Source organism: Gadus chalcogrammus, chromosome 21 (genome assembly GCF_026213295.1).
Source record: "Gadus chalcogrammus isolate NIFS_2021 chromosome 21, NIFS_Gcha_1.0, whole genome shotgun sequence".
Taxonomy (NCBI): Eukaryota; Metazoa; Chordata; class Actinopteri; order Gadiformes; family Gadidae; genus Gadus; species Gadus chalcogrammus.
The window spans coordinates 2,424,540-2,449,229 of NC_079432.1; the positions used below are offsets into that span (position 1 = coordinate 2,424,540).

A 24,690-nucleotide genomic window follows, 5' to 3' on the forward strand; every position below is an offset into this window, starting at 1 on the left:
GATGCAGGTTCGATCCCCCGTCCTACCATAGGCTCCTCCCACCTGATAAAGAGTGTTAGAAATGAAGCGGAGGAGACTTCCCATAAAATCCACTTTTTATTCATCACTCACTTTACATGTTATAAGACCTTTAATATGAGAGAGAGAGAGAGAGAGAGAGAGAGAGAGAGAGAGAGAGAGAGAGGGCGAGAGAGAGGGCGAGAGAGAGGGCGAGAGAGAGGGCGAGAGAGAGAGAGAGAGAGAGAGAGAGAGAGAGGACATTGTCCCCCCAGGACCCCCCCTCTCTAAGGAATGAGGGGAGCCCCCCCCGTAGGCTCCCAGTAGCGCTCCACCCTCCATCCCCCCACCCTCCGTATTACTACACCAGGTTCAGTCAAGGGGGGTCACATGACCTGGGGGGGGGGGTCACATGACCTGGGGGGGGGTCACATGACCTGGGGGGGGCGGTCACATGACCTGGGTGGGGGGGGTCACATGACCTGGGAGAGGGGGGAGGTTGGGGGTCCCATGACCTGGGGGGGGAGGGGGGGGGGGGCACATGACCCTGCAGGGGTGGGGGGGGTCCCGTGACCCGTGTGGGGGGGGGGGGGGGGGGGTCACAGCTGGTAGTCCAGCTTGTACTCCTGCTGGTAGAGGCGGCGGAAGATGAGGGCGGCGAGCGCCAGCGTGAGGACCAGAATGAGGACCGCCGTGCCCGCCTGGCCCCGCCCCTCAGGCCCCGCCCCCGCCAGGGTCCGGCGGGCCGCCTCGGGGTGGGGGGTGGGCGGGGGCTCCCTCCGCTGGCGGGCCTGGTGGGCGCGGCGCTGACGGGGGCTGAGGGGCCGGCCCGCAGGGGGGGGGGGAGAGGGGGAGGAGCCCTCCACCTGGGGGGGAGACGGGGGGGGAGAGAGGGGGGGAGGGGGGGAGAGGTGAGTGACATCAGCAGCTGACCTGCCTTACACGGACACAATTTTTCAGACTCTCTAAACACTCCCCCGGCTGACCCCCCCCCCCCCCCCCCGGCTGACCCCCCCCCCATGGGGAGTTGAGGCCGGTTCATGTCCGGACACCGGTAGGGCCGCTGGACCGCTCCACTCTGGGAGGGGGGCTTATGATACACAGTGAGCATGGAGACGCACACATGCACAGAGACACACACACACACACACACACACACACACACACACACACACACACACACACACACACACACAGAGACACACACACAGAGACACACACACACACACAGAGACACAGACACACACACACACACACACAGAGACACACACACACAGTCAGAGAAGCACTTACACCCACACACTGAATCACAGACACACACTAAAACACTCCAACCCCAGAGTCTTCTCAAAATACTTTCACTCACGACTTCCACACCAGATGGTGACACACACACACACACATATACACACATATACACACACATACACACACACACAAAACACTAATCCCAGCCTCTCTTCTAGAAGCTCTTATGGTTCAGAGACCATCCGGGGGGGCGATCTCTCTCTCTCTCTCTCTCTCTCTCTCTCTCTCTCTCTCTCCCTCCCTCCCTCCCGGGGGGTCTACCTGGTCCTCGTGGTCCTCCAGGGGGTCCTCAGAGCTGTCCCGCTCCCCGGGGGAGGAGCCCTCTGCTGGGCCGGGGGCGGGGGGGTCGCTGGTGGCCCCTCCACTCTCACTGGCCTGTCTGGAGTCAGCCTGCACACACACACACACACACACACACACACACACACACACACACACACACACACACACACACACACACACACACACACACACACACACACACACACACACACACACACACACACACACACAGCTTTCATCTCAATACATGGCTCTTTGGGACGAGTGTGCGTGTGGGTTTGATTGCATAAGATAATTATCATAATTAATTAATCCCAGGCTGGAAATTTTGAAGTCACAGGCTAAAGTAGAGGACCAGAATAATAATTAAAAATTCCAATCAGAAATGATAAAGTCAGTATGTGTGCGTCCGTTCGTGTGTGCATGTGTGTCTCTATGTGTATTTGTGCGTCTCTGTATGTGTGTGCCTCTGTGCGCGCACGCGTGTGTGTGCGCGCGCGTGCGTGCGTCTGTGTGTGTGTGCGTGCGTCTGTGTGTGCGTGCGTGCGTGCGTCTGTGCGTGCGTGCGTGCATGCGTGCGTGCGTGCGTGCGTGCGTGCGTGCGTGCGTGCGTGCGTGCGGTGACCTTGAAGCTGATCTGCTGGGCCAGCTCCTGGGCCTCGCTGTCCTCTGGGCGGGGGTCTCTGTCGGGGGAGGGGGGCAGCAGCGCCGTGCGCATGGAGCACTCACACGCCTCGCAGCGGAAGTCCTGAGACCTGATAGGACAGGAAGGGCAGCGGTCAGGGGCGGAGCCTGTCAGGGGCGGAGCCAAACCCGCTCAGGGGGAGGAGCCAAACGCTCTCAGGGGGAGGGGACAAACCCTCTCAGGGGCGGAGCCATCCCTCTCAGGGGAGGGGCCAGACCCTCTCGGGGAGGAGCCAAACCCTCTCAGGGGGAGGAGCCTAACCCTCTCAGGGGGAGGAGCCAACACCTCTCAGGGGAGGAGGAAAACCCTCTCAAGGGGAGGAGCCAAACCCACTCAAGGGGAGGAGCCAAACCCTCTCAGGGGATCCGGAGTGAGACGACCCAGAGTGAGACCGTCTGTAGGGAGACGACCCGGAGTGGGACGACGTATTAAAGCTCCATGTTTGAGTCACTCCCCCCCTGCTGGGACCCAGCGGCTGAAGGGTTCAGGTCATCCCGGAGCTGGTGGGGTCAGGGGGTCAGGGGGGTCAGGGGGCGCCTGGCTGTCTACAGGTCGGATTGGGTTAGGGCTACAGTGGCAGCAGAGCCGTCGGGCGGCGAGCCAAACGTCCCCACCACCACATAATCCTGACCCACAACTAAAGTTTGGAATAACGATATTATGCAGCTTCGGTGAAATTGAACCGAGAACCCTTAGCCTAGTTTTAATCTGTGTGTGTGTGTGTGTGTGTGTGTGTGTGTGTGTGTGTGTCGTGTGTGTGTGCGCGTGTGTGTGTGCGTGTGTGTGTGTGTGTGTGTGTGTGTGTGCGTGTGCGTGTGTGTGTGTGTCATGTGCGTCCCATCTGTCTCTGTCAGGTGGTTGGCCGGCCCGCTGGCCAGACGACGGCCGGACCCCCACGGCGTTCCGGACCCCCACGGCGTTCCCGTCCGTCTGTCCTCCCAGCGGGACAGACTCCACCCCACAGGAAGACCGGGAGAGCATCCCAGAGTCTGGCCCTTCTGGAAGCCTTGGGTTCACCTCCGTGATTCGGGGTCTGGGTATGGACCCCACCCAGGGTCGGGACCCCACCCAGGGTCGGGACACCCCTCAGGGTCAGGACCCCACCCAGGGTCAAGACCCCCCTCAGGGTCATCCCTTCATCAGAACTCTGCTTTCACCCAAGATCAAAACACAAGATCATCACAACGGCTGACTGTAGGACGGGTGGGCTAGATGCTACATGCTACAGGCTACATAATACATGGCTACGGGCTACATGCTACAGGCTACACTGCTATCGGCTACACTGCTACAGGCTAGAAGGCTTCACGCTACAGGTTACACACCTCAGGCTACAGGCTACTGGGCCCTACAGGCTACTGGGCCCTACAGGCTACAGGCTACTGGGCCCTACAGGCTACTGGGCCCTACAGGCTACTGGGCCCTACAGGCTACCGGGCCCTCTGACGGGGACTTTGCAGTCAGGCCTCACCCGTCACACGCGGAGCGGACGCTTTGATCCAACGTGACTCACTGTGCAACAAACCGTGAAATCCACCGTTTAGCGACTGAAATGGAGTTTCTCCCACATTCCAGATCAACAAATGTCTTGTTTTAGACTCGGTGGGACTCTGTGATTCAGCGTTTGGAGACGTTGTGTGCTGCTGCACTGGACTGAACCAGCTCCACTAATGTCTTCACACCAGGGAGGATGATCACCAGTATTAACTACAGCCCGTTTGTCAGGCTGCCTGCAAGACAATGCTACAAACTGTAACCCAAGAGCTGCCGTTGGCCTGTGAGGCTCACGACTCTCCTCTTGTTCCCGAAGCCGCCTCCTCATCGTTGTTTGACGCCTTCTTTGTGACTTCCCTGAAAATAACTCAACGGGTGAAGAAACTTCAAATTGGAGTTTATATTTGGACTTTTCTAAACCAATATCATCCTCTCGCGGGCTGGGAGGTGAACGCTGCAGAGCAGAGGATTTATCACCGTGACAAAACACAAAGGCAGAGTATCAAATATTATTCCACCTGGAGGACCCTGGATTATTCTCCCTGTAATGTATTTCCATAGGGACTCTGAGGAGGAGAACGCGGTGATGGATTTAGTGGATGTGTCGCTGGCGGGCGTCTTGGAGAGGGCTATGGGTATCGACTCCAAGCAGAGCTTTGGTTCGCTGCTCGTGAACCCTGCCTTGCTCAGGGGCACCGGCTGAAATACAGGAGACAATCGTCGGCCCGACCATGCACACCACCATTACTACCACCTCCGCTAGACCAGATACAGGCCACTCCCACTCAACACCAACAGGCCGGATCTTCTCCTTGTCTTCACTTCTGTCTTACCCTTTCCAAGCTGATGGCAGCCGTGTGCCTGCCAACAGGAGACAAACAAACCTAGCTAGAGTGAAGCTAGCCTAGCTGGAGTGAAGCTAACATAGCTGTTGTGGAGCTAGCTAGGCTGGAGTGAAGCTTACCTAGCTGGAGTGAAGCTTACCTAGCTGTAGTGAAGCTAACCAAGCTGGATGACGCTAACCTAGCTGGATGAAGCTAACCTAGCTGGATGAAGCTAACCTAGCTGGAGTGAAGCTAACCTAGCTGGAGTGAAGTTAACCTAGCTGGAGTGAAGTTAACCTAGCTGTAGTGAAGCTAACCTAGCTGGATGAAGCGAACCTAGCTGGAGTAAAGCTAACCTAGCTGGAGTGAAGCTAACCTAGCTGGAGTAAAGCTAAGCTAGCAGTAATGAAGCTAATCTAGCTGGAGTGAAGCTAACCTAGCTGGAGTAAAGCTAACCTAGCTGGAGTGTAGCTAAGCTAGCAGTAATGAAGCTAGCCTTCCTCCGCTGCCCAGAACCCGCCTCTCTCTGAGAGTTAAGCCCCGCTGCATGGCCGACCAATCACCGGGACGCTCCCGTCACCGGGGGAAGAAGAAAAGAACGACAGCGGGAATGAGAAGCTGGGACAGCATCGTCTCAGAGTCTGAGCCCAGACCGAAGAGAATCGTCTTCCATCAGAAGAAGGACAGGAAGGTATTTATAGCCCGCTCCGTGTCTCGGGCCGAGCGGCGCGTCTCGACGCTAATTGAAACCACGCTAGGCTCCCGTGCTAACAGAGGCGCGGCGCAGCGCTAAGAACAGAAGCGGCGTCCAGGGACGGAGGAACCAATCAGGGCGGCGGCGTGCTGGAACTCGTTCCGCCCGAGGCGAGCGTTATTTCAGACAGGATTGATTTAAGTCGTCGTGAGAGGGAACGGTTCGGCGATCGTCTTCCTGCGCCGCGAGGCGTCGACTTGGGGGAGGTGTTGATTGTATCTCATCCTGTCGTGACTCAACGCACCAGGGGGTGTCGTGTGAACCCCGCTTCAGGAGGGTTCTCTCCAGTGTGCTCCGCGGGCAGCCAGGAGAACGGGACGCAGAACATGAAGTTCCCCAGGGTACCGGATCGTACCCGTACGTCCCTCACAGGGGGCACCCCCAGGGTACAGTGTCCTAGTGTCTGTCCTCAGGTCACTCCCAGGGTACAGTGTCCTAGTGTCTGTCCTCAACAGGGGTCACTCCCAGGGTACAGTGTCTGTCCTCAACAGGGGTCACTCCCAGGGTACAGTGTCCTAGTGTCTGTCCTCAGGTCACTCCCAGGGTACAGTGTCCTAGTGTCTGTCCTCAACAGGGGTCACTCCCAGGGTACAGTGTCCTAGTGTCTGTCCCTCCCAGGGGTCACTCCCAGGGTACAGTGTCCTAGTGTCTGTCCTCAGGTCACTCCCAGGGTACAGTGTCCTAGTGTACCAGTTGTCGTACCGGTACTGAGCCGGTACTGTACATCACACTGATGACTCCGCACTCAGAGCGGAGGCAGGGACATCAGCATCTTAACTAGGAGTGAGTCAGTCTGAACTAGGCCCTGCACTGTCACGGCCGTCTTAACTAGGCCATGCACTGTCACGGCCGTCTTAACTAGGAGTAAATCAGTCTGAGTCAGGGCCTAGTCCAGACTGATTTAGTCCTAGTTAAGATGGCCGTGACAGTATGACACATGACAGTCCTAATCACAACTCACTAAGTAAAAATTAGTTTTTTCTAGACTTTCCATTTCTTTGAGGGGAGCATCATTCCCCCCCCGGGGGGGGAACCGGGCTCTGTCCCGGGGGGGTCAACACTGGAGAGGGGGGGTTGTGGGTTCCAGGTTGATCTTACTTTTTGGCCAGGCTGCGACGCTCCTCTGGGGTGTAGTCCAGGGACCCGATGGCGCCCTCCCCCTTGGTGGGCATGAAGCCGATGATGGCGATGAGGGCCGTCCGGACTGGGGCGGGAAACACAGACAGGCCCGGCGGTTAGCTCAAACCCCAGCTATAGCGCCCCCTAGGGGGATTTCTGCAGCTCATTCGAGACCTAAGACAACAAGATACCTACAGGTCTTGAAACATTTTACCACTCAGAGGTCAAGATATGTGACTCTAATTAAAAAATAATAATACCTAACTCCTAGAATAACAGTAGGATTCCACAGAGACAGGGTGACTACATGAAGGGAAGGAATTAATGAGAGGGGGGGAAGGTGAGAATTAGAACAAACAATAAGAGACAGAAGGAGGGAAGGAACCATAGCCAAGAGCGAGGAGAGCCACGACCGAACGACGCAGACCTCGGTTCTCCAGAGGAGCAATAGCGCAGACCCAGAGAGGGCTGGGTTACATTCTGAGTTATATTCTGTCAGGGCCGCCGCCCGCTGACATAAAGACGTGTCCTGCTTTCTACAGGACGTAAGCCCGGTCTAAGCCCCTTACTGCGTTCTCCCCGCCGGCCCCAGAACAGAGGAGCCCTTAAAGGTCCCATGACATGCCACCCGGTGGTTTTTGGAAATCTGTCCCTTATGACATCACAGGTGGGCGTGTCCAACTAGATGTGTACCAGCCTACCCAGTGGACTGTAGCAACCTTTGCTCATCTATCCGTCACACATCTAGGTGGACACGCCCACCTGTGATGTCATAAGGGACAGATTTCCAAAAACGGCTTGTAGCTGCTAATCGGCGCACACCTGGTGGCATGTCATGGGACCTTTAACGACGGGACGGGACGCCTCGGGAACAAAGCCCGCACAATCTGTCCTGTTCCTGAATGGAACAAACAGAAAGGTCCGTGGGTCTCAGGATCAACTCTCAGTGATCCTCCTGTTTGTGTGCCGAAACAATTTCATGCTCTACTGGAATATGTTGCGCCTCATGTCTCCAAACGTCAGGCGGCTACGCAGAGCGGGAGCCTCTGTAATCCAGCCGGAGCACAGAGCAGGGTTATTTAAAAAGACGACAGCCCGCTGCCCCCGCAAGGACAGAGAGAGCAGAGTCCCAGTGCCTCTCCACCCGGGATTACATGTGTGGGCGCAGCACCCAAAACAATCCACCAGGGAACAGGCAGCCCGCTGACCTCTGGACATCTGGGAGGGGCAGGGGAGGGGGAGGGAGGGAGGGAGGGATGGGAGAGGGAAGGAAGGGGGGAGGGAGGGAGAAGGGGGGAGAGGGAGGGAGGGAGGGAGGGAGGGAGGGAGGGAGGGAGAGGGAAGGAGCGGGGAGGGGAGGGAGGGAAGGAGGGAGGGAGGGATGGACGGGAGTAGGGGGGAGGGAGGGAGGAGGGGGGAGGGAGAGGGGGGAGGGAGGGAGGGAGGGAGGGAGGGAGGAGACTCCCTGTTGTGCATTATCCTTCATCCAGGAGAGCGCTTTTATTGTGTAAAGAACCCATTTCCCTTTGGCTGCGGTCTCTGGTCCCACTTGGGAGACGCTCTCCGCGTTCCTCCCTCCTCATCCGATCAACATTAGCATTTATTAGCTGCTTGTTTGCTCACAGGGCTAATGAGAAAAGGCACCACTTCATTTACACTAACGAGTTCATCACAACACAGCCTATTCTTAGCTCCCTGTTCAACGATCAGAGATGAAGACATCACAGCACCCAGTGGGTGGTCTCTGGGAGACCATCCCTCGCTTTGTCTCATCTCTCCCCTCTCTACGCTGGCCTCACTCCCTCTCTCCCCCCCTTATCGTTGGTCTCCCTCTCCCTCCCTCCCTCCCCCCCTTATCGTTGGTCTCCCTCTGCCTCCCTCCCCCTCTTATCGTTAGTCTCACTCCCTCTCCCCCCCTCAACACTGGTCTTACTCCCTCTCCCCCCCTCAACACTGGTCTTACTCCCTCTCTCCCCCTCAACACTGGTCTTACTCCCTCTCCCCCTCAACACTGGTCTCACTCCCTCTCTCTCCCCCTCTTAACGTTGGTCTCACTCTCTCTCCCCCTCTTAACGTTGGTCTTACTCCCTCTCTCCCCCTCTTAACGTTGGTCTCTCTCCCTCTCTCCCCCTCTTAACGTTGGTCTCTCCGTCTCTCCTCTGAGTTTCCCTCAGACTTCTCCTCTCTCTTTTCCACTGTCATCCTCTCCTCCTCTTCTGCGCTATTCGCCTCCCTCTCCTCCCCTCTCTCCCCCTCGTCCTCCGCCTCACTCTTCCCTCCTCCTCCTCCTCGTCTTCTCCTCACCTCCTTTCCTCCCCCTTCTTCTCCTCCCCTCTCTTCCTCTCCCCCATCTCCTCCCTCTCTTCCTCTCCCCTCTCTCCTCCCTCTCTACTCCTTCCTCTCCCTTGTCCTCTCTTTACTCCCCTCTCTCCTCCCCTCTCCTCTCCTAACATCTCTCTGTCCTGTCCTTCCTCTCCCCTCTCTCCTCCCTCTCTACTCCTTCCTCTCCCTTGTCCTCTCTTTACTCCCCTCTCTCCTCCCCTCTCCTCTCCTCCCATCTCTCTGTCCTGTCCTTCTTCTCCCCTGTGGAGGTTTCATCAGATCCATTCCTATTCATCTCCACGCCGCCCCAGCTCTGCTCCTGCGTTTGTTCCGGGGGGTTGGGAGGCAGAAGGTCGTCTCAGAGTCGCCGCTCTCTGTGGACGTTCTCCTCTCACTGTTTGTTCTGTCGGAGGCGTGCGAACATCGGAGATGTTACGTCAGGCAGCGTGTGAAGTGATGAAACCGGCCTAAACCGGGTCCCCCCGTGGCTCTGGGGGAACTGAGGAGGAACAGAGGGGAGCTGCTACTACAGAGGAGCAGGTACTCAGAGGAGCTGCTACTCACTGCTCCAGGACGGCTGCCAGGTCTCTGGGTGGTGGCCGGAGATGCTCAGGCAGATCTTCTTCCCCACCTCGAACCTCCCGTTGGGCTGCAGAGGAGGAGGGAGAGAGAGGGAGAGAGAGAGAGGGAGAGGGAGAGGGAGAGGGAGAGGGAGAGACAGAGACAGAGACAGAGAGAGAGAGAGAGACAGAGACAGAGACAGAGACAGAGACAGAGACAGAGACAGAGACAGAGACAGAGAGAGAGAGCGAGAGAGACAGAGACAGAGACAGAGACAGAGACAGAGACAGAGACAGAGAGAGAGAGACAGAGAGAGAGAGACAGAGACAGAGACAGAGACAGAGACAGAGACAGAGACAGAGACAGAGACAGAGACAGAGAGAGAGACAGAGAGAGAGACAGAGACAGAGACAGAGAGAGAGACAGAGACAGAGACAGAGACAGAGACAGAGAGAGTCAGTACCGTCCCCGGACACCGCTACAGACCGTACAGGCAAAGACACAGACAGAGGTACAGACAGAGGTACAGACAGTACAGACAGAGGTACAGACAGTACAGACAGAGGTACAGACAGTACAGACAGAGACAGACAGAGGTACAGACAGTACAGACAGAGGTACAGACAGTACAGACAGAGGTACAGACAGTACAGACAGTACAGACAGAGGTACAGACAGTACAGACAGAGGTACAGACAGTACAGACAGAGGTACAGACAGTACAGACAGAGGTACAGGCCAGTCCAAGTCATTCGATGTTTAGTGTGGGTCATTTTGATTTTCCGGTTATTATCTTTTGGCATCACTTTTACTTTGTTTAACTCTGAACCTGCGTTGGCATTGTAAATGTTTACTTTCCAATCCAATAAAGCTTGAATTTATTTCTTTAAATAAGGATTCAGTATGAGCCTCCTCTCCTGCCCTCAGTGACATGATGGGAGGAGAGAGGGAGAGGGAGAGAGAGAGAGGGAGAGGGGGAGGGAGAGAGAGAGGGGGAGAGAGAGAGAGAGGGGGGGGGATGAGAGGGGGGGAGAGTTCTCAACTATTATTACCTTGAACTGGTTTACCTTGATATTTACTGATTCACATTGTAAGTTGAGAAAATAACTACCATCTTCTCTAATTGGACACTTTGGAATACATTCAGCTCTTTATTATGCAGAGAGAGAGAGAGAGAGAGAGAGAGAGAGAGAGAGAGAGAGAGAGAGAGAGAGAGAGAGAGAGAGAGAGAGAGAGAGAGAAAAGTGGCAGACAGGGAAAGAAAGAGTGAAAGAGTGATGGCAAGGAGCCAGAGAGTGAAGACGTGTCGGAGCTGACAGAAACATGACAGCAGGACTTTTCTTCTGGTGTCGTATCGCGGAGCACCATGTGGCCGCCATTTTAAACCCTGCTGATCACGTGACCTCAAGTCCTTCACATCAAAGCACTATTTAACATTTTGGGAGATATGGTGGTAACTCTTCTACGGGAGGCGACAGAGTGAGTACAGACGTGTCATTACAGAGCCGGTAGGGGGAGGGGGGTGAGGGGGGGAGAGGGGGAGAAGGGGTGAGAGGGATGAGGGGGTGAGGGGGGAGAGGGGGAGAAGGGGTGAGAGGGATGAGGGGGGTGAGGGGGGAGAGGAGGTAAAGGGGTTATCTGGCTCAAGCAGGCCTTCAGGTAGACTGTGGACATTGGGGATCGAACCCCGAACCCTCGGCCCGGGGGTCAAACAGCCTAGTCCCTAGGCCATCCTGCCCCACACCAGTCCTGATGTATAGGTAGACTGGGGGGGGGGGGGGGGGGGGGGTGTTTACGTGTGATGATGATGATGGTGATGATGATGGTGAGGGGTTGTGGGGGTGGGGAGTGAGGGGGTGTCTTAAAGTGATGATGATGATGGTGAGTGGGTGAGGGGTGTCTTACAGCGAGGATGAGGGTGTGGGGGTGAGGAGGGTGAGGGGGTGACAGGGTGAGGGGTGTCTTAGGGTGAGGAGGAGGGTGAGGGGGTGACAGGGTGAGGGGTGTCTTAGGGGGAGGAGGAGGGTGAGGGGGTGACAGGGTGACAGGGTGAGGGGTGCCCTAAGGGGTGAGGGGGTGACAGGGTGAGGGGTGTCTTAGGGGGAGGAGGAGGGTGAGGGGGTGACAGGGTGAGGGGTGCCTTAAGGGGTGAGGGGGGGGACAGGGTGAGGGGGTGTGCGGGTGAGGAGGGTGACAGGGTGAGGGGTGCCTTAAGGGGTGAGGGGGGTGACAGGGTGAGGGGGTGTGGGAGTGAGGAGGGTGACAGGGTGAGGGGGTGTGGGGGTGAGGAGGGTGACAGGGTGACAGGGTGAGGGGGTGTGGGGGTGAGGAGGGTGACAGGGTGAGGGGTGTCTTAAGGGGTGAGGGGTGTCTTAAGGGGTGAGGGGGGAGACAGGGTGAGGGGGTGAGATGGGTGACAGGGTGAGGGGTGCCTTAAGGGCTGAGGGGGTGTCTTAGGGTGAGGAGGAGGGTGAGGGGTGAGGAGGGTGACAGGGTGTGGGGGTGAGGGGGGTGACAGGGTGAGGGGTGCCTTAAGGGCTGAGGGGGTGTCTTACGGTCAGCAGGATGATGCTGGGGGGCTTCATGGGGTACTCCGGGGGCAGGACGATCCGGCCGTGGTAGACCCCGCCGTCGAAGTCCGAGTCGGGGGGGCCACGCACCGAGAAGTGCCACTCGAACAGGTTGTCCTGGGGGGGGGGGGGGGGACACATGCTAACAAACGCATGCTAACGTCCCGCACACGGGCGGGCCGAGGCAAGCTAATGAAGGAATACGCTAACAAACGCATGCTAACCTCCTAGCTCGCACAGGCTAATGCAAGCTAACGGTTAAACACGCTAACAAACGCATGCTAATGCCGAGACACACGCCCCAATAAAAACACTCCAACACACATGCTAACGTAGCAATAAGCAACACACATGAATGGAAAAGTAAAGTGTCTATTTCACACTGGTAACGCTGGAACCAGTACCAGACGATGGTACCAGGACCAGACAATGGTACCGGTACTACTGGTACCAGTACCAGACGATGGTACCAGGACCAGACTATGGTACCGGTGCTACTGGTACCAGTACCAGACGATGGTACCAGGACCAGACTATGGTACCGGTGCTACTGGTACCATAACCAGACGATGGTACCAGGACCAGAATATGGTACCGGTGCCACTGGTACCAGTACCAGACGATGCTAGCGTTGTTACTGGTACCAGTACCAGGCGATGGTACCAGGACCAGACTATGGTACCGGTGCTACTGGTACCATAACCAGATGATGGTACCAGGAACAGACTATGGTACCGGTGCTACTAGTACCATGACCAGAGGATGGTACCAGGACCAGACGATGGTACCGGTGCTACTGGTACCAGTCCCAGACGATGGTACCAGGACCAGAATATGGTACCGGTGCTATTGGTACTATAACCAGGCGATGGTACCGTTGTTACTGGTACCAGTACCAGACGATGGTACGAATACCGTCTCCTGGTACCGGGCAACGTGGGGACGGTCTCACCTCCAGCGGTTGGGCGTGGTAGTGCTCCGTGGGGTCGCAGAGCTCTGCAGCCTCCTTCATCAACCGCTTCACCGCTGCAGACAGACAGGGAGGGAGACAGGTCAACAGACAGACAGGGAGGGAGACAGGTCAACAGACAGACAGACAGGCAGACGGACAGACAGATCCCTGTGTTTGTGGAGCCAGAGGTCAGATATAGGTCATTAGGGATAAGGTCGGGGGTGCGTTGGATGCCGCGGGATGCGTCGCCGTGACGCTAACAGACACCGACTGACAGCACGTGCTCGGGGGGCGGGGCTCCTGGGATGAGCGTGCACGGAGCGCACGTGCACACACACCACATCGTACCTGTAATACAGACCGATACCATCAGGTGGCGCCGAATCGAGAAATCCTGAGCGATCACAACGATACCCGAAGATAAATACTGTTTTGGACTTTGAGTAGAAGGCAACGCTTTAGGTATGATTAAGAACGACTAACAACCCAAGGACGAAGGCCCGTAGAGGGCGGACATGGACTGGAGTCGGAGAGCATCGGGCTACGTTTGAATAGCAGAACGTCCGGTTATGACCGGCCGGTAAAGGCTTGCACCCTGCGCTGTACCAGTAGAACCCTAGAGGGTGACCCGGCAGGGACACAGCCAGGAAGACCCTCAGCTGGGGAGGCACTGACCGACCCCCTGCTTAATTGATCTGCTGTATTTCGGTCTGCTTTTGTAAAGTTTAGCGTTCAGAAAAAGTCGAATCTGCACGCGTTTTCAATGCAGTGTGGTCAGGCATAATATCACTTCTGTTACATTACCCAGTTATCTTTATACATTATAGCACAACCACCTACTAATGAAGGTTGATTTGAGTCAACAGTAAACCGATTCTAAACGATCACGGCATCGGGCTGAAGTGTTAATACTGTGACGGCGGACAGCAGATGAATATTTCACAGCTCTGCTAGAAAATCTAAAATGATTACATTCTGGAAGCAGTCGGGGAGCAGATGCTTATCTCCGAGGCAAATTCCAAGTGAGGCTAAGAAAACTCTGAACTTATGATTAAAGTATTTCGGATTTCCCACAAAAACAGAGTGAGCGCAGCGATCAAGCAATCAGAACGACAGAGGGCATCAAGTGGGTTCTAACTTTGTCAACATCAAAATCAATTGAACAGCAACAAACATAGGGGGGGCGGGGGGGGGGCAGAGAGCAGAGGGTGGTGTTTGAGGAGGAGGTGGCGGGTCTAGAGGGTGGGGCTGATGGGCAGACAGCAGATGAAGGCTCCTGGCTGTCGTGAGTGGCCAGGCAGGGGAGCAGAAAGATGGGTTATTTCGCTGGAGGAAGGGAGAGCAGCTGCCACAGGATGTGGTCACAGCTGTGGCAGGAAGTAAGCAAATCTGAACACGGAACATGAGGCGCAGCTCAAGGCAGGACATGGGTAACTAAAGTAACTAAAGTTCGTCCCTTGCTGTGGTGTAGATGGAGGATGGAGCAGCGTGACCAGGCCCTGCTCCTTCAGCCCGGACTTGGAGCAACTGAAAGGACTTTCAGGGTGTTTGATCCCATGATGCATTGCTTCCCATGTATCAGTGCACGTAAAACGTAGCGTATATCTTACTTCAATCCTCCTGTCAGGAGGTTTGCAAAAAGGCCACTAGGAAATAGGCACCAATTTCCCTGTTACATCTGACTAGAGTTACAGTTCTTCAATCAATGCCGTTTTCATTGTCCCAAACTGTCCTTCAGCTGGCTCCAGTCGGAGTCAGAAACCCAGGAACAGATCTTCAGAGGCAGAACCACACGGTAGGAGAGTGCAGCGGCCCCTCAGCCCGGTGTAGAGGATGAAAGGAACCAAGTAGACCAGAGAGAGAGAGAGAGAGAGAGAGAGAGAGAGAGAGAGAGAGAGAGAGAGAGAGAGAGAGAGAGAGAGAGAGAGAGAGAGAGAGAGAGAGAGAGAGAGAGAGAGAGAGAGAGAGAGGATTTTAAGATTTAATGAGGCAAGCGTTGGGCTTTGAGACGGAGCCCCGATGGAGCGCCGCTGAGGGCTGACAGCCCGCCCTCCACTGGGATAACCTTGATGAGCGCGGCGCCGTCCCGTCTAAGAGCCGTTTGGCGGCTGCTTTGATGCCCTGACTCCTGCCAGGATAAGGAGCTACATCTCAAAGAGCAGAGTCTAGCCCCGCCTCCGCCGGCCCGGACCAGGAAGCAGCCCGACACAGCGGCCAATCAGAGGGCTTATCCACCTCCCCACCAACGGGGATGGGAGGCAGTATTAGACAGTAGCAGGTCACTGGGTTAGACAGCAGTGGCTCACAGGGTTAGACAGTAGTGGCTCACTGGGTTAGACAGTAGTGGCCCACAGGGTTAGACAGCAGTGGCTCACAGGGTTAGACAGTAGTGGCTCACTGGGTTAGACAGTAGTGGCCCACAGGGTTAGACAGTAGTGGCTCACAGTGTTAGACAGTCACAGTAGTGGCCCACAGGGTTAGACAGTAGTGGCCCACAGGGTTAGACAGAAGTGGCTCACTGGGTTAGACAGTATTGGCTCACAGGGTTAGACAATAGCAGCTCACAGTGTTTACTGTTTGGCCATCAGAATTGGCTGTGGGTTCGACTCACAAACCCCAGGTACTTTGTGGACGTGGTGTTTGACTGAACGGTAAACTGACTGCATCAATATCTCGGTCATCTCCATGAACGCCCCCCCCCCCCCCCCCCCCCCTCTGGCCAGGTGGCCTGTCACCGGGTGACAGCGGGAGTGATAGAGTGATAGAGGGGCTAATCCGCCCTGACAGCCTGTGAGAGCTAGCGCCGAATGACTCTACAAGCTAGCTACTAGCAGGGCTCAATACAAGCTAGCTAGCAGGGCTAAAAACAAGCTAGCCAGAAGGGCTATATACAAGCTAGCCAGCAGGTCGACACTACCCAGTATTCTAGGCTACAAGCAAGCCAGCAGGGCAATGCTACAAGTTAGCCAGCAGATCCATACTTCAAGTCCCCACCCCTTCATGGAGGGGACCAATCCTGGTCTTTTGGGGGTTTGAGGTGTGAACCCCTCTGAGGAGGTCATTAAGGGGTACCACTGATTAGGTGGATGAGGCCCGTTGGGCTCTGACTGGATTATAACTGGTGGAGAACAGGAGAGATAGAGAGGAAGACTTGTGTATTATCTGTTTATATCTCCTGGTGAGAAGGACCTTGAGCTGCTCTTCACCACCAGGGAGAGGGGGGGGGGGGGGGGGGGGGAGAGAAAGAGCGAGAGCGATTTGACTAATTTATAGAACCAATTGCACTCTATGGCTGTGTTTGTATTTGACTTTATTCCTACTTTTAGTCTGGCTTCATCAGCTTTGTTAAAGTAACACACACACACACAAAGACAAACTCCACACTGTAACTACAGTGTATATTGTTATAGGAGTCATTTTATACTGGACTTTTTAATACACTCTTCGTATTCCCTATTTGACTTTTTATCTTCCATGCCAATAAAGTTTTTTTGAATTGAATAACATTGCGAGAGATCCACCCTCTCTCTCATGACCTCTATCATCCACCCCCTCTCACATGACCTCTATCATCCACCCCCTCTCACATGACCTCTATCATCCACCCCCCCTCTCATGACCTCTATCATCCACCCCCCCTCTCATGACCTCTATCATCCACCCCCCCTCTCATGACCTCTATCATCCAACCCCTCTCTCATGACCTCTATCATCCACCCCCCCTCTCATGACCTCTATCATCCACCCCCTCTCTCATGACCTCTATCATCCACCCCCTCTCATGACCTCTATCATCCAACCTCTCTCATGACCTCCATCATCCATCCCCTCTCATGACCTCTATCATCCACCCTCTCTCTCATGACCTCTATCATCCAACCCCTCTCATGACCTCTATCATCCACCCCCTCTCTCATGACCTCTATCATCCAACCCCTCTCATGACCTCTATCATCCACCCCCTCTCATGACCTCTATCATCCAACCTCTCTCATGACCTCTATCATCCAACCCCTCTCATGACCTCCATCATCCACCCCCTCTCACATGACCTCTATCATCCAACCCCTCTCATGACCTCCATCATCCACCCCCTCTCACATGACCTCTATCATCCACCCCCTCTCATGACCTCTATCATCCATCCCCTCTCATGACCTCTATCATCCATCCCCTCTCACATGACCTCTATCATCCAACCCCTCTCTCATGAACTCTATCATCCAACCCCTCTCATGACCTCTATCATCCAACCCCTCTCATGACCTCCATCATCCACCCCCTCTCACATGACCTCTATCATCCACCCCCTCTCATGACCTCTATCATCCATCCCCTCTCATGACCTCTATCATCCATCCCCTCTCACATGACCTCTATCATCCAACCCCTCTCACATGACCTCTATCATCCACCCCCTCTCATGACCTCTATCATCCAACCCCTCTCATGACCTCTATCATCCACCCCCTCTCATGACCTCTATCATCCATCCCCCCTCTCATGACCTCTATCATCCACCCCCTCTCACATGACCTCTATCATCCACCCCCTCTCACATGACCTCTATCATCCACCCCCTCTCACATGACCTCTATCATCCACCCCCTCTCACATGACCTCTATCATCCACCCTCTCTCTCATGACCTCTATCATCCAACCCCTCACATGACCTCTATCATCCACCCCCTCTCATGACCTCTATCATCCATCCCCTCTCATGACCTCTATCATCCACCCCTCTCTCATGACCTCTATCATCCACCCCCTCTCATGACCTCTATCATCCATCCCCTCTCATGACCTCTATAATCCAACCCCTCTCTCACGACCTCCATCATCCAACCCCTCTCATGACCTCTTCTCCACCCCCTGTCACATGACCTCTATCATCCACCCCCTGTCACATGACCTCTATCATCCACCTCCTGTCTCATGACCTCTATCATCCACCCCCTGTCACATGACCTCTATCATCCACCCCCTGTCACATGACCTCTATCATCCACCCCCTGTCACATGACCCCCCACATCCATTTAGACATTCGGAATGTGGGAAAATAAATGGCATGATAGAAAGAAATATGTATCCTGTTCAGATGATGAAATGAATATTAAAATGTGTGTTTTCTTTATAAATGTGCCGGCTCCCGACGCCTCGGTCTACCTGCATATGGAAACGCCTGAGGTTAAGAACTCAGCCCGGATATATTCATATTATAATCCCGCTGCTGAAAAGACAGACAGAAGGACTATACAGCCCGGTGAAGACAAGCTAACGATCTGTCTGTCTACCAACATCCTCTGTGTTTAGAGGTTCAATGGTCGATGAGTATGGGTCATAGGGAGAACCAGAGGATCAGGTGAGCTCGGTCAGCTCAGTGGAGTCCATGTTCAGTAGATCTTATCCCCTGGCCCCATGTTGGGTCGTACCACTGGGTAAACTGGTTTCCCCACACCACTAAGCAAGATGGCCGCTCTTGGGGAATACGGTTTCTGGAAACCCAGTCCGGAGCGCTTTCATTCTGACAGAGAAGTTTGGGAAGTGTGTAAAAGAAGACTGTGTTGACACTTTCACAAACTCTCTTCCCCTTATTTACCTGGACAACCGGAACTCAAATGGTCCTCGCAATAGCCTGTCTGCACACCCCAGTCTTTATTTATCCCAATTACTGGTTGCTCCTGAACAGCTTAGCAAGCATTATCTGGTTCCTGCACGTGTAGATGGAAGGGGCTGAGGTGTCATTTGAGCTGATCCTAAAATAATTGCTGGCGCCAGATAGACAGGTTTAGACAGATAGACAGGTACTCTGATGTCAGACACCGTAATAGCTCCAACAGACCGTGCAGAAGGACATCACCAGAACAATAGGATTAGAAAGTACAGTTTAAAGTTTTAGGATTTTAATGATTTTATAATAGAAGGTCATATACAGCCTGAACACTGCAGTCACTGTAGTTAGTTAAAGTAAGTTATAACTTGGGTCTAACTAGAACAAACTAAACATCAGAATTTATTTTTTAGCATTATCTATTTAATAATAATAATTACATTTGATCATAATATATCTTTTTATCAAATTATAAATGTCAAACTCTGGATTTAAAATGCCCAATATGAATAAGGCTATGATGACTATACTATCACTGGGACTGGAATAAAGACAAAAAGCCACATAAGATCCACAATGTCTAATATTTTGAATTATTATTTTGAAGTCCATATGATTATTATTAAGATATCGAATTGGCATGGACCCGTAGGGCTTCCGTAGAGTCATGACGGGGGAGGAAGTGACATCATGTGCCGATGGTAAACAACACTACAGTAACGACCTAAACCCGAACCAACCCGAGCAGGAGCAGAGAGCGCCTTCAGAATAAAAGCGCTGCCACCCTCTATAACTCCCCGCCCCCCCCCCCCCCAGTGAGCGGTGAAGTGAGCAGGAGTGACAGGGCTCGGCCCCCCCGAGCTCCTCACTGGACTCGTTACGCAAGACCCAGCCGGGAGGGTGGAGGAAGGGTGGAGGGAGGTGGAGAAGCTGAGGGGGGGGTGGTGAGGCAGGGTGGAGGTGGAGAGGGAGGGTGGAGAGGGAGGGTGGAGGGTGGAGAGGGAGGGTGGAGGTGGAGAGGGAGGGGGAGGGGGAGAGGGAGGGGGAGGTGGAGAGGGGGGGTGGTGAGGCAGGGTGGAGGTGGAGAGGGAGGGTGGAGAGGGAGGGTGGAGAGGGAGGGTGGAGGTGGAGAGGGAGGGTGGAGGTGGAGAGGGAGGGGGAGAGGGAGGGTGGAGGTGGAGAGGGAGGGTGGAGAGGGAGGGTGGAGGTGGAGAGGGAGGGTGGAGAGGGAGGTGGAGAGGGAGGTGGAGGTGGAGAGGGAGGTGGAGAGGGAGGGGGAGGTGGAGAGGGAGGTGGAGAGGGAGGTGGAGAGGGAGGTGGAGAGGGAGGGTGGAGGTGGAGAGGGAGGTGGAGAGGGAGGTGGAGAGGGAGGTGGAGAGGGAGGTGGAGGTGGAGAGGGAGGGGGAGAGGGAGGGTGGAGGTGGAGAGGGAGGGTGGAGGTGGAGAGGGAGGTGGAGAGGGAGGTGGAGGTGGAGAGGGAGGTGGAGAGGGAGGGGGAGAGGGAGCGTGGAGGTGGAGAGGGAGGGGGAGGTGGAGAGGGAGGGGGAGGTGGAGAGGGAGGGGGAGGTTGAGAAGCTGAGGGGGGTTGGAGAGGCAGGGTGGAGAAGGGTAGGAAGGGTGGAGGAAGGGTGGAGGTGGAGAGGCAGGGGGAGGAAGGGTGGAGGTGGAGACCTAGACTTCTGAGGTGGTGACTTCTGAGACGTCAGCCTCCACCCGCTCAGATGCTCCTCTAGTGACGTAGCACGCTGCTTCCAGGAGAGCCCAATGGCACCTCCTCCTAGAGTAGGAGCACACTGGTCACCCCCACCTCCTCGATGAGGACCGCAAGGGGACCAGGAGGACCGTGACATAACTCCTCCTCTGAGGAGCACACAGTGCCCTAGGGTAGGCACAGAACGCACCTCCTCCTGAGGAAGGAGAATAGAGTAGGAGCACATGACACCATCTCCTGAAGGACAACACGAAGGAGTGATCGGGAGAGAGAGGCCAGAAGGAGTCAGGAGAGAGACAGCAGGAGGAGTCAGGAGAGAGACAGCAGGAGGAGTCAGGAGAGAGACAGCAGGAGGAGTCAGGAGAGAGACAGCAGGAGGAGTCAGGAGAGAGACAGCAGGAGGAGTCGGGAGAGAGACACCAGGAGGAGTCGGGAGAGAGACACCAGGAGGAGTCAGGAAAGAGACACCAAGAGGAGTCGGGAGAGAGTCACCAGGAGGAGTCGGGAGAGAGACACCAGGAGGAGTCAGGAGAGAGTCACCAGTAGGAGTCATGAGAGGACCTTCACACTGAGAACATGGCCCCCGTCTGCTGAGGCAGGTGGAGGTGTGGTCCTACCTCCTGCGGCCCTAGGCTACATCTCTTTACTCTCTCTCGCCACAAACAAACCAAAGAGCCGTACAAAGAGAACGACCGGATTCCCGTCAGTCTGCCTGCCCCTGGCCGACTCCCAGCCCGAGGTGTTAGGAGGCCGTGGGAGAACAACACCGGGCAGTTCATCGCACGGTAACGGGAGACAAGGCCGCGGCTCAGACCTACTGCAGAGATAAGACTACACAGCAGGACCTCTGTGTGTGTGTGTGTGTGTGTGTGTGTGTGTGTGTGTGTGTGTGTGTGTGTGTGTGTGTGTGTGTGTGGTGTGTTTCGCTCTCAGCCAGCTGCACAGGATACATGTAAATCGTCTGACACGCTGAGCGCGCCTATTGGCTGATCCCCACCTGGCCTCAGCCCTGCTGCCCCTCATCCTGTTTGGCTATTGGCTCTGTGCTGCCAACAGCCCGCCTCCCACTCAGACTACACTGAGCAGCTGCTGTCTGGGAACTACCCTGTTTATTTAACTCTGGGACACGTGGGCACTGGGCAGAGACACACACACACACACACACACACACACACACACACACACACACACACACACACACACACACACACACACACACACACACACACACACACACACACACACACACACACACACACACACATGCTGCTGTTCCCAGGCCGAGAGATAGTGAGGGAGTGAGAGACAGAGAGAGAGTGGTGTAACAGCCAGGGTGTTACGTTGTGTATTACACCATTCAGTGGGTAAATTTATCTACTGAAAAAAATACTATTTCTTCCATTACACGCTAAATACATTTAGAATCAATATTATTATTTATACTGTAGATAATAATCTAGTCCTGTGTGATGGATAGCTGTCATCTATGTGATGGAGAGATTAGATTACATCCATTTGATGGACAGGTGTCATCCATGTGACGGACAGGCGTCATCCATGTGACGGACAGGTGTCATCCATGTGACAGGTGGACAGACTAACCAGTAACAGAACAATACCACACTTTGCCATGTGTCCCATTAGCCAAACAAAGTAAACATCCGTTCCCAGCGGAGGTTAGTGAACACTGAGCGGCCTAAACTAACCACCTCAGAGACAGACCCTGTAGGAGATGAGGAGGTGGAGGAGGAGGGCAGGTGGAGGAGGAGGGCAGGTGGAGGAGGAGGGCAGGTGGAGGAGGAGGAGGAGGGCAGGTGGAGGAGGAGGTGGTGGAGGAGGGCAGGTGGAGGAGGGCAGGTGGAGGAGGAGGTGATGGAGGAGGGCAGATGGAGGAGGTGAGATGCCATCATCACTTTCAATATATTTGACATCAGCAGCTTAAAGGCCATCAGATGAAAAACCCAACAGACAACCGACTAACCAGCTACTAGTAGGAACCCGGGAACATCACACTAACCAGCTAGTAGGAACCCAGGAGCACCCCACTAACCAGCTACTAGGAACCCAGGAACATCACACTAACCAACAGCTACTAGGAACGCGGGAACATCACACTAACCAGCTACTCGGAACATCACACTAACCAGCTACTAGGAACCCAGGAACATCACACTAACCAACAGCTACTAGGAACCCAGCAACCCGCAGACCCGTCGGAACAGTGATAAGCCCGTTAGTTAGTGAACACAATCCACTAACTTAATTAACTCAGCTACACGTCGGAGCTCCGCGCGACCAGGACACGTCAACGCGGAAGTGGCTCACGCGCATTCCGCACAATAACAAACTCGGCGTCTGACCGGTCCCGCGCAGGGTCCGCCCGACTCACCTGGACTCTTGAGGTTGTACTGGTTCTCCATGGTCAGCGACGTCCCAGCTGCTAGTTAAGCACTAGTCGGAGCTAGCTAACGAGCTAAGCACTGTGAGCGTCACTGAGCCGCCGGTGGGTTTAAAGGTCCGCGGGAGAACCACCAGCCGTCGGTCTGACCGTGGGGGGCCGTCGGTCTGACCGTGGGGATGGGGATCGCCTGCTGCCGCCGTCCGGGGTCGCTGACCTGGAGTTTAGTCTCAAGTTCCTCTGATGGTCCGCCTGAGAGCTACGATACATATGGGTGACGTCACATGTAAAACGTAAACAGGAAGTGGAGGTCGCGGCATCACGGAGCAGGAGGAGCCATGCGTCACGGAGGAGGAGGAGCCACGCGCTACGGAGGAGCGCGAGCCGCTCGGACCCGGTCCACGGAGGATATCAAGGGATGAGATAAGGAGGACGATGAAATTGGATGACAATGGGGAGTCAAATATTAATCACAGACTGGGATGTGGTTGCCATAGCAGCAACTACAGACTACAAACTTGAAGACTATGTTCTGCAGGAGGTCAATCTGTGTGAGGTCATGAGGTACTCTCACTGACCTTTCACCCCTGGTGCTGCTGGTGGGCATTCAACCCTCCACTCGATTAACTGAGAGTCTGGTGTCCTTATTAGTGTTGAGCTGCCACCCCCTGGACGATGTAATAACTACACGTTATTATGACGACCTTTACGATCCAATCAATACACATCAGGATATGTTAATATTTTCTATATAAGTTTTAAAAAATGTAATTGATTGAAATTGCCGTACAAAATACTCCATACCATCCGGCAAAATGTTCTTCATAAATGAATCAATCTGTTCTGAATGGGATTTTTTTAATATTATGTATTGACACAATCAATGTATTAGTCGAAATGTGAGCCGTCCTTGTTGTTAGTAAAATACATTCATTCATAAAATAAGCCAAACGCTTCTTGTAATTTAACAGTCTAACCACACGATGGCAACGTGAGCACATGTAATACACTGCTCATAACGACGCGCTAGGATAAAAATGGTTTATATGTTATTGTATACATTACAAAAATATTTTTAAATTCTGAACTATTTGCATCCTAATTATTCCTGTTGTTTTAATATTTTACGTATTATGTTACCAGGTCTGTATTCTACTATAATCCACCATGGTTCTGTCTGCGTGTGTTGAAGGCCCCCCCAGTGTATTGGGTGGGGGGGGGGTTATTAATCTCCGATCCAGACCTGACAGTCTGTCCCTCATACATCACAGATCTGTCGTACATCCATAAGATTCGGTGTCCTGTTTTCCCCCGACCGGTGAATGGGTGTCGCACCGTCACTATAGACGGAGTAATGAATCACCCGCCAAAGGCTGTAGGCTGTTTATACGGAGAGACGATCAACAAAGACGTAGAGGAGCGAGAGAGAGGGTTCAGTCAGGGTCGAGTTACCGTCGGACTCCGTACGGGGACACGAGACGCTTCCAGAAGAGGAGGGAGGGCTCTCTGAGAGACGGCTGGAAGGAACCAATCAGAGGTCAGGACTGTAGGGTCCCCCTCACCCGGCTAGTGGGGGGGGGGGGCCCAGTTAGGACCAGACCCACCCAGGACCAGACCCAGTTAGGACCAGACCCCCTCAGACCGTGGCCACGGATTAAATTCACGTGGGTCAGTCGAAACCGGGTTCCAGTTCAGAGGGGCCGGTTTGGGGTCAGGACTGTCCAATCACAGGCCTTTCCGGGGAAGCCGCCTTCGTTAAACAGGGGATGGATTGACTGTCGTCCTGCAGAATTACAGCGGGCCACACCTCCTAAAGGCTCTGGACACGCCCCTGAGGACGAGTGTTCAGTCAGGGGAGGGTCCTGGCGTCATTCAGGCATCAGAGTGAACCGGTCTGGGTGCAGAGATACCTCAGTCCTCTGGTAGATGATGGAGATGGGGCCTGGGGGAGTGGCGTGATTTAGGGATCAACGCTATACTTGTCCTCAGCACAGAGCATTTAGACTGCAGAGGCACAGAGAATGTGTGTGTGTGCGCATGCGTGTGCGTGTGCGTGTGTGTGAACCTCACATGAGGTCCTCATCGATCTGAATACGTCAC

General features: G+C 54.6%; 1 protein-coding gene across 1 annotated transcript; it reads right to left on the minus strand.

The window, feature by feature from the left end:
• Nucleotides 1-596: 596 nt before the first annotated feature.
• On the minus strand, nt 597-22,877 carry ube2j1 (ubiquitin-conjugating enzyme E2, J1). The gene is made up of 8 exons (XM_056580634.1): nt 22,582-22,877; nt 12,869-12,942; nt 11,902-12,033; nt 9,350-9,434; nt 6,443-6,548; nt 2,213-2,342; nt 1,567-1,695; nt 597-863 (listed from the first exon to the last, which is right to left on the minus strand). Exons 1-8 carry the CDS (start codon nt 22,610-22,612, stop codon nt 597-599), a joined length of 954 nt encoding a protein of 317 aa, XP_056436609.1. The 5' UTR covers nt 22,613-22,877.
• Nucleotides 22,878-24,690: the final 1,813 nt, after the last annotated feature.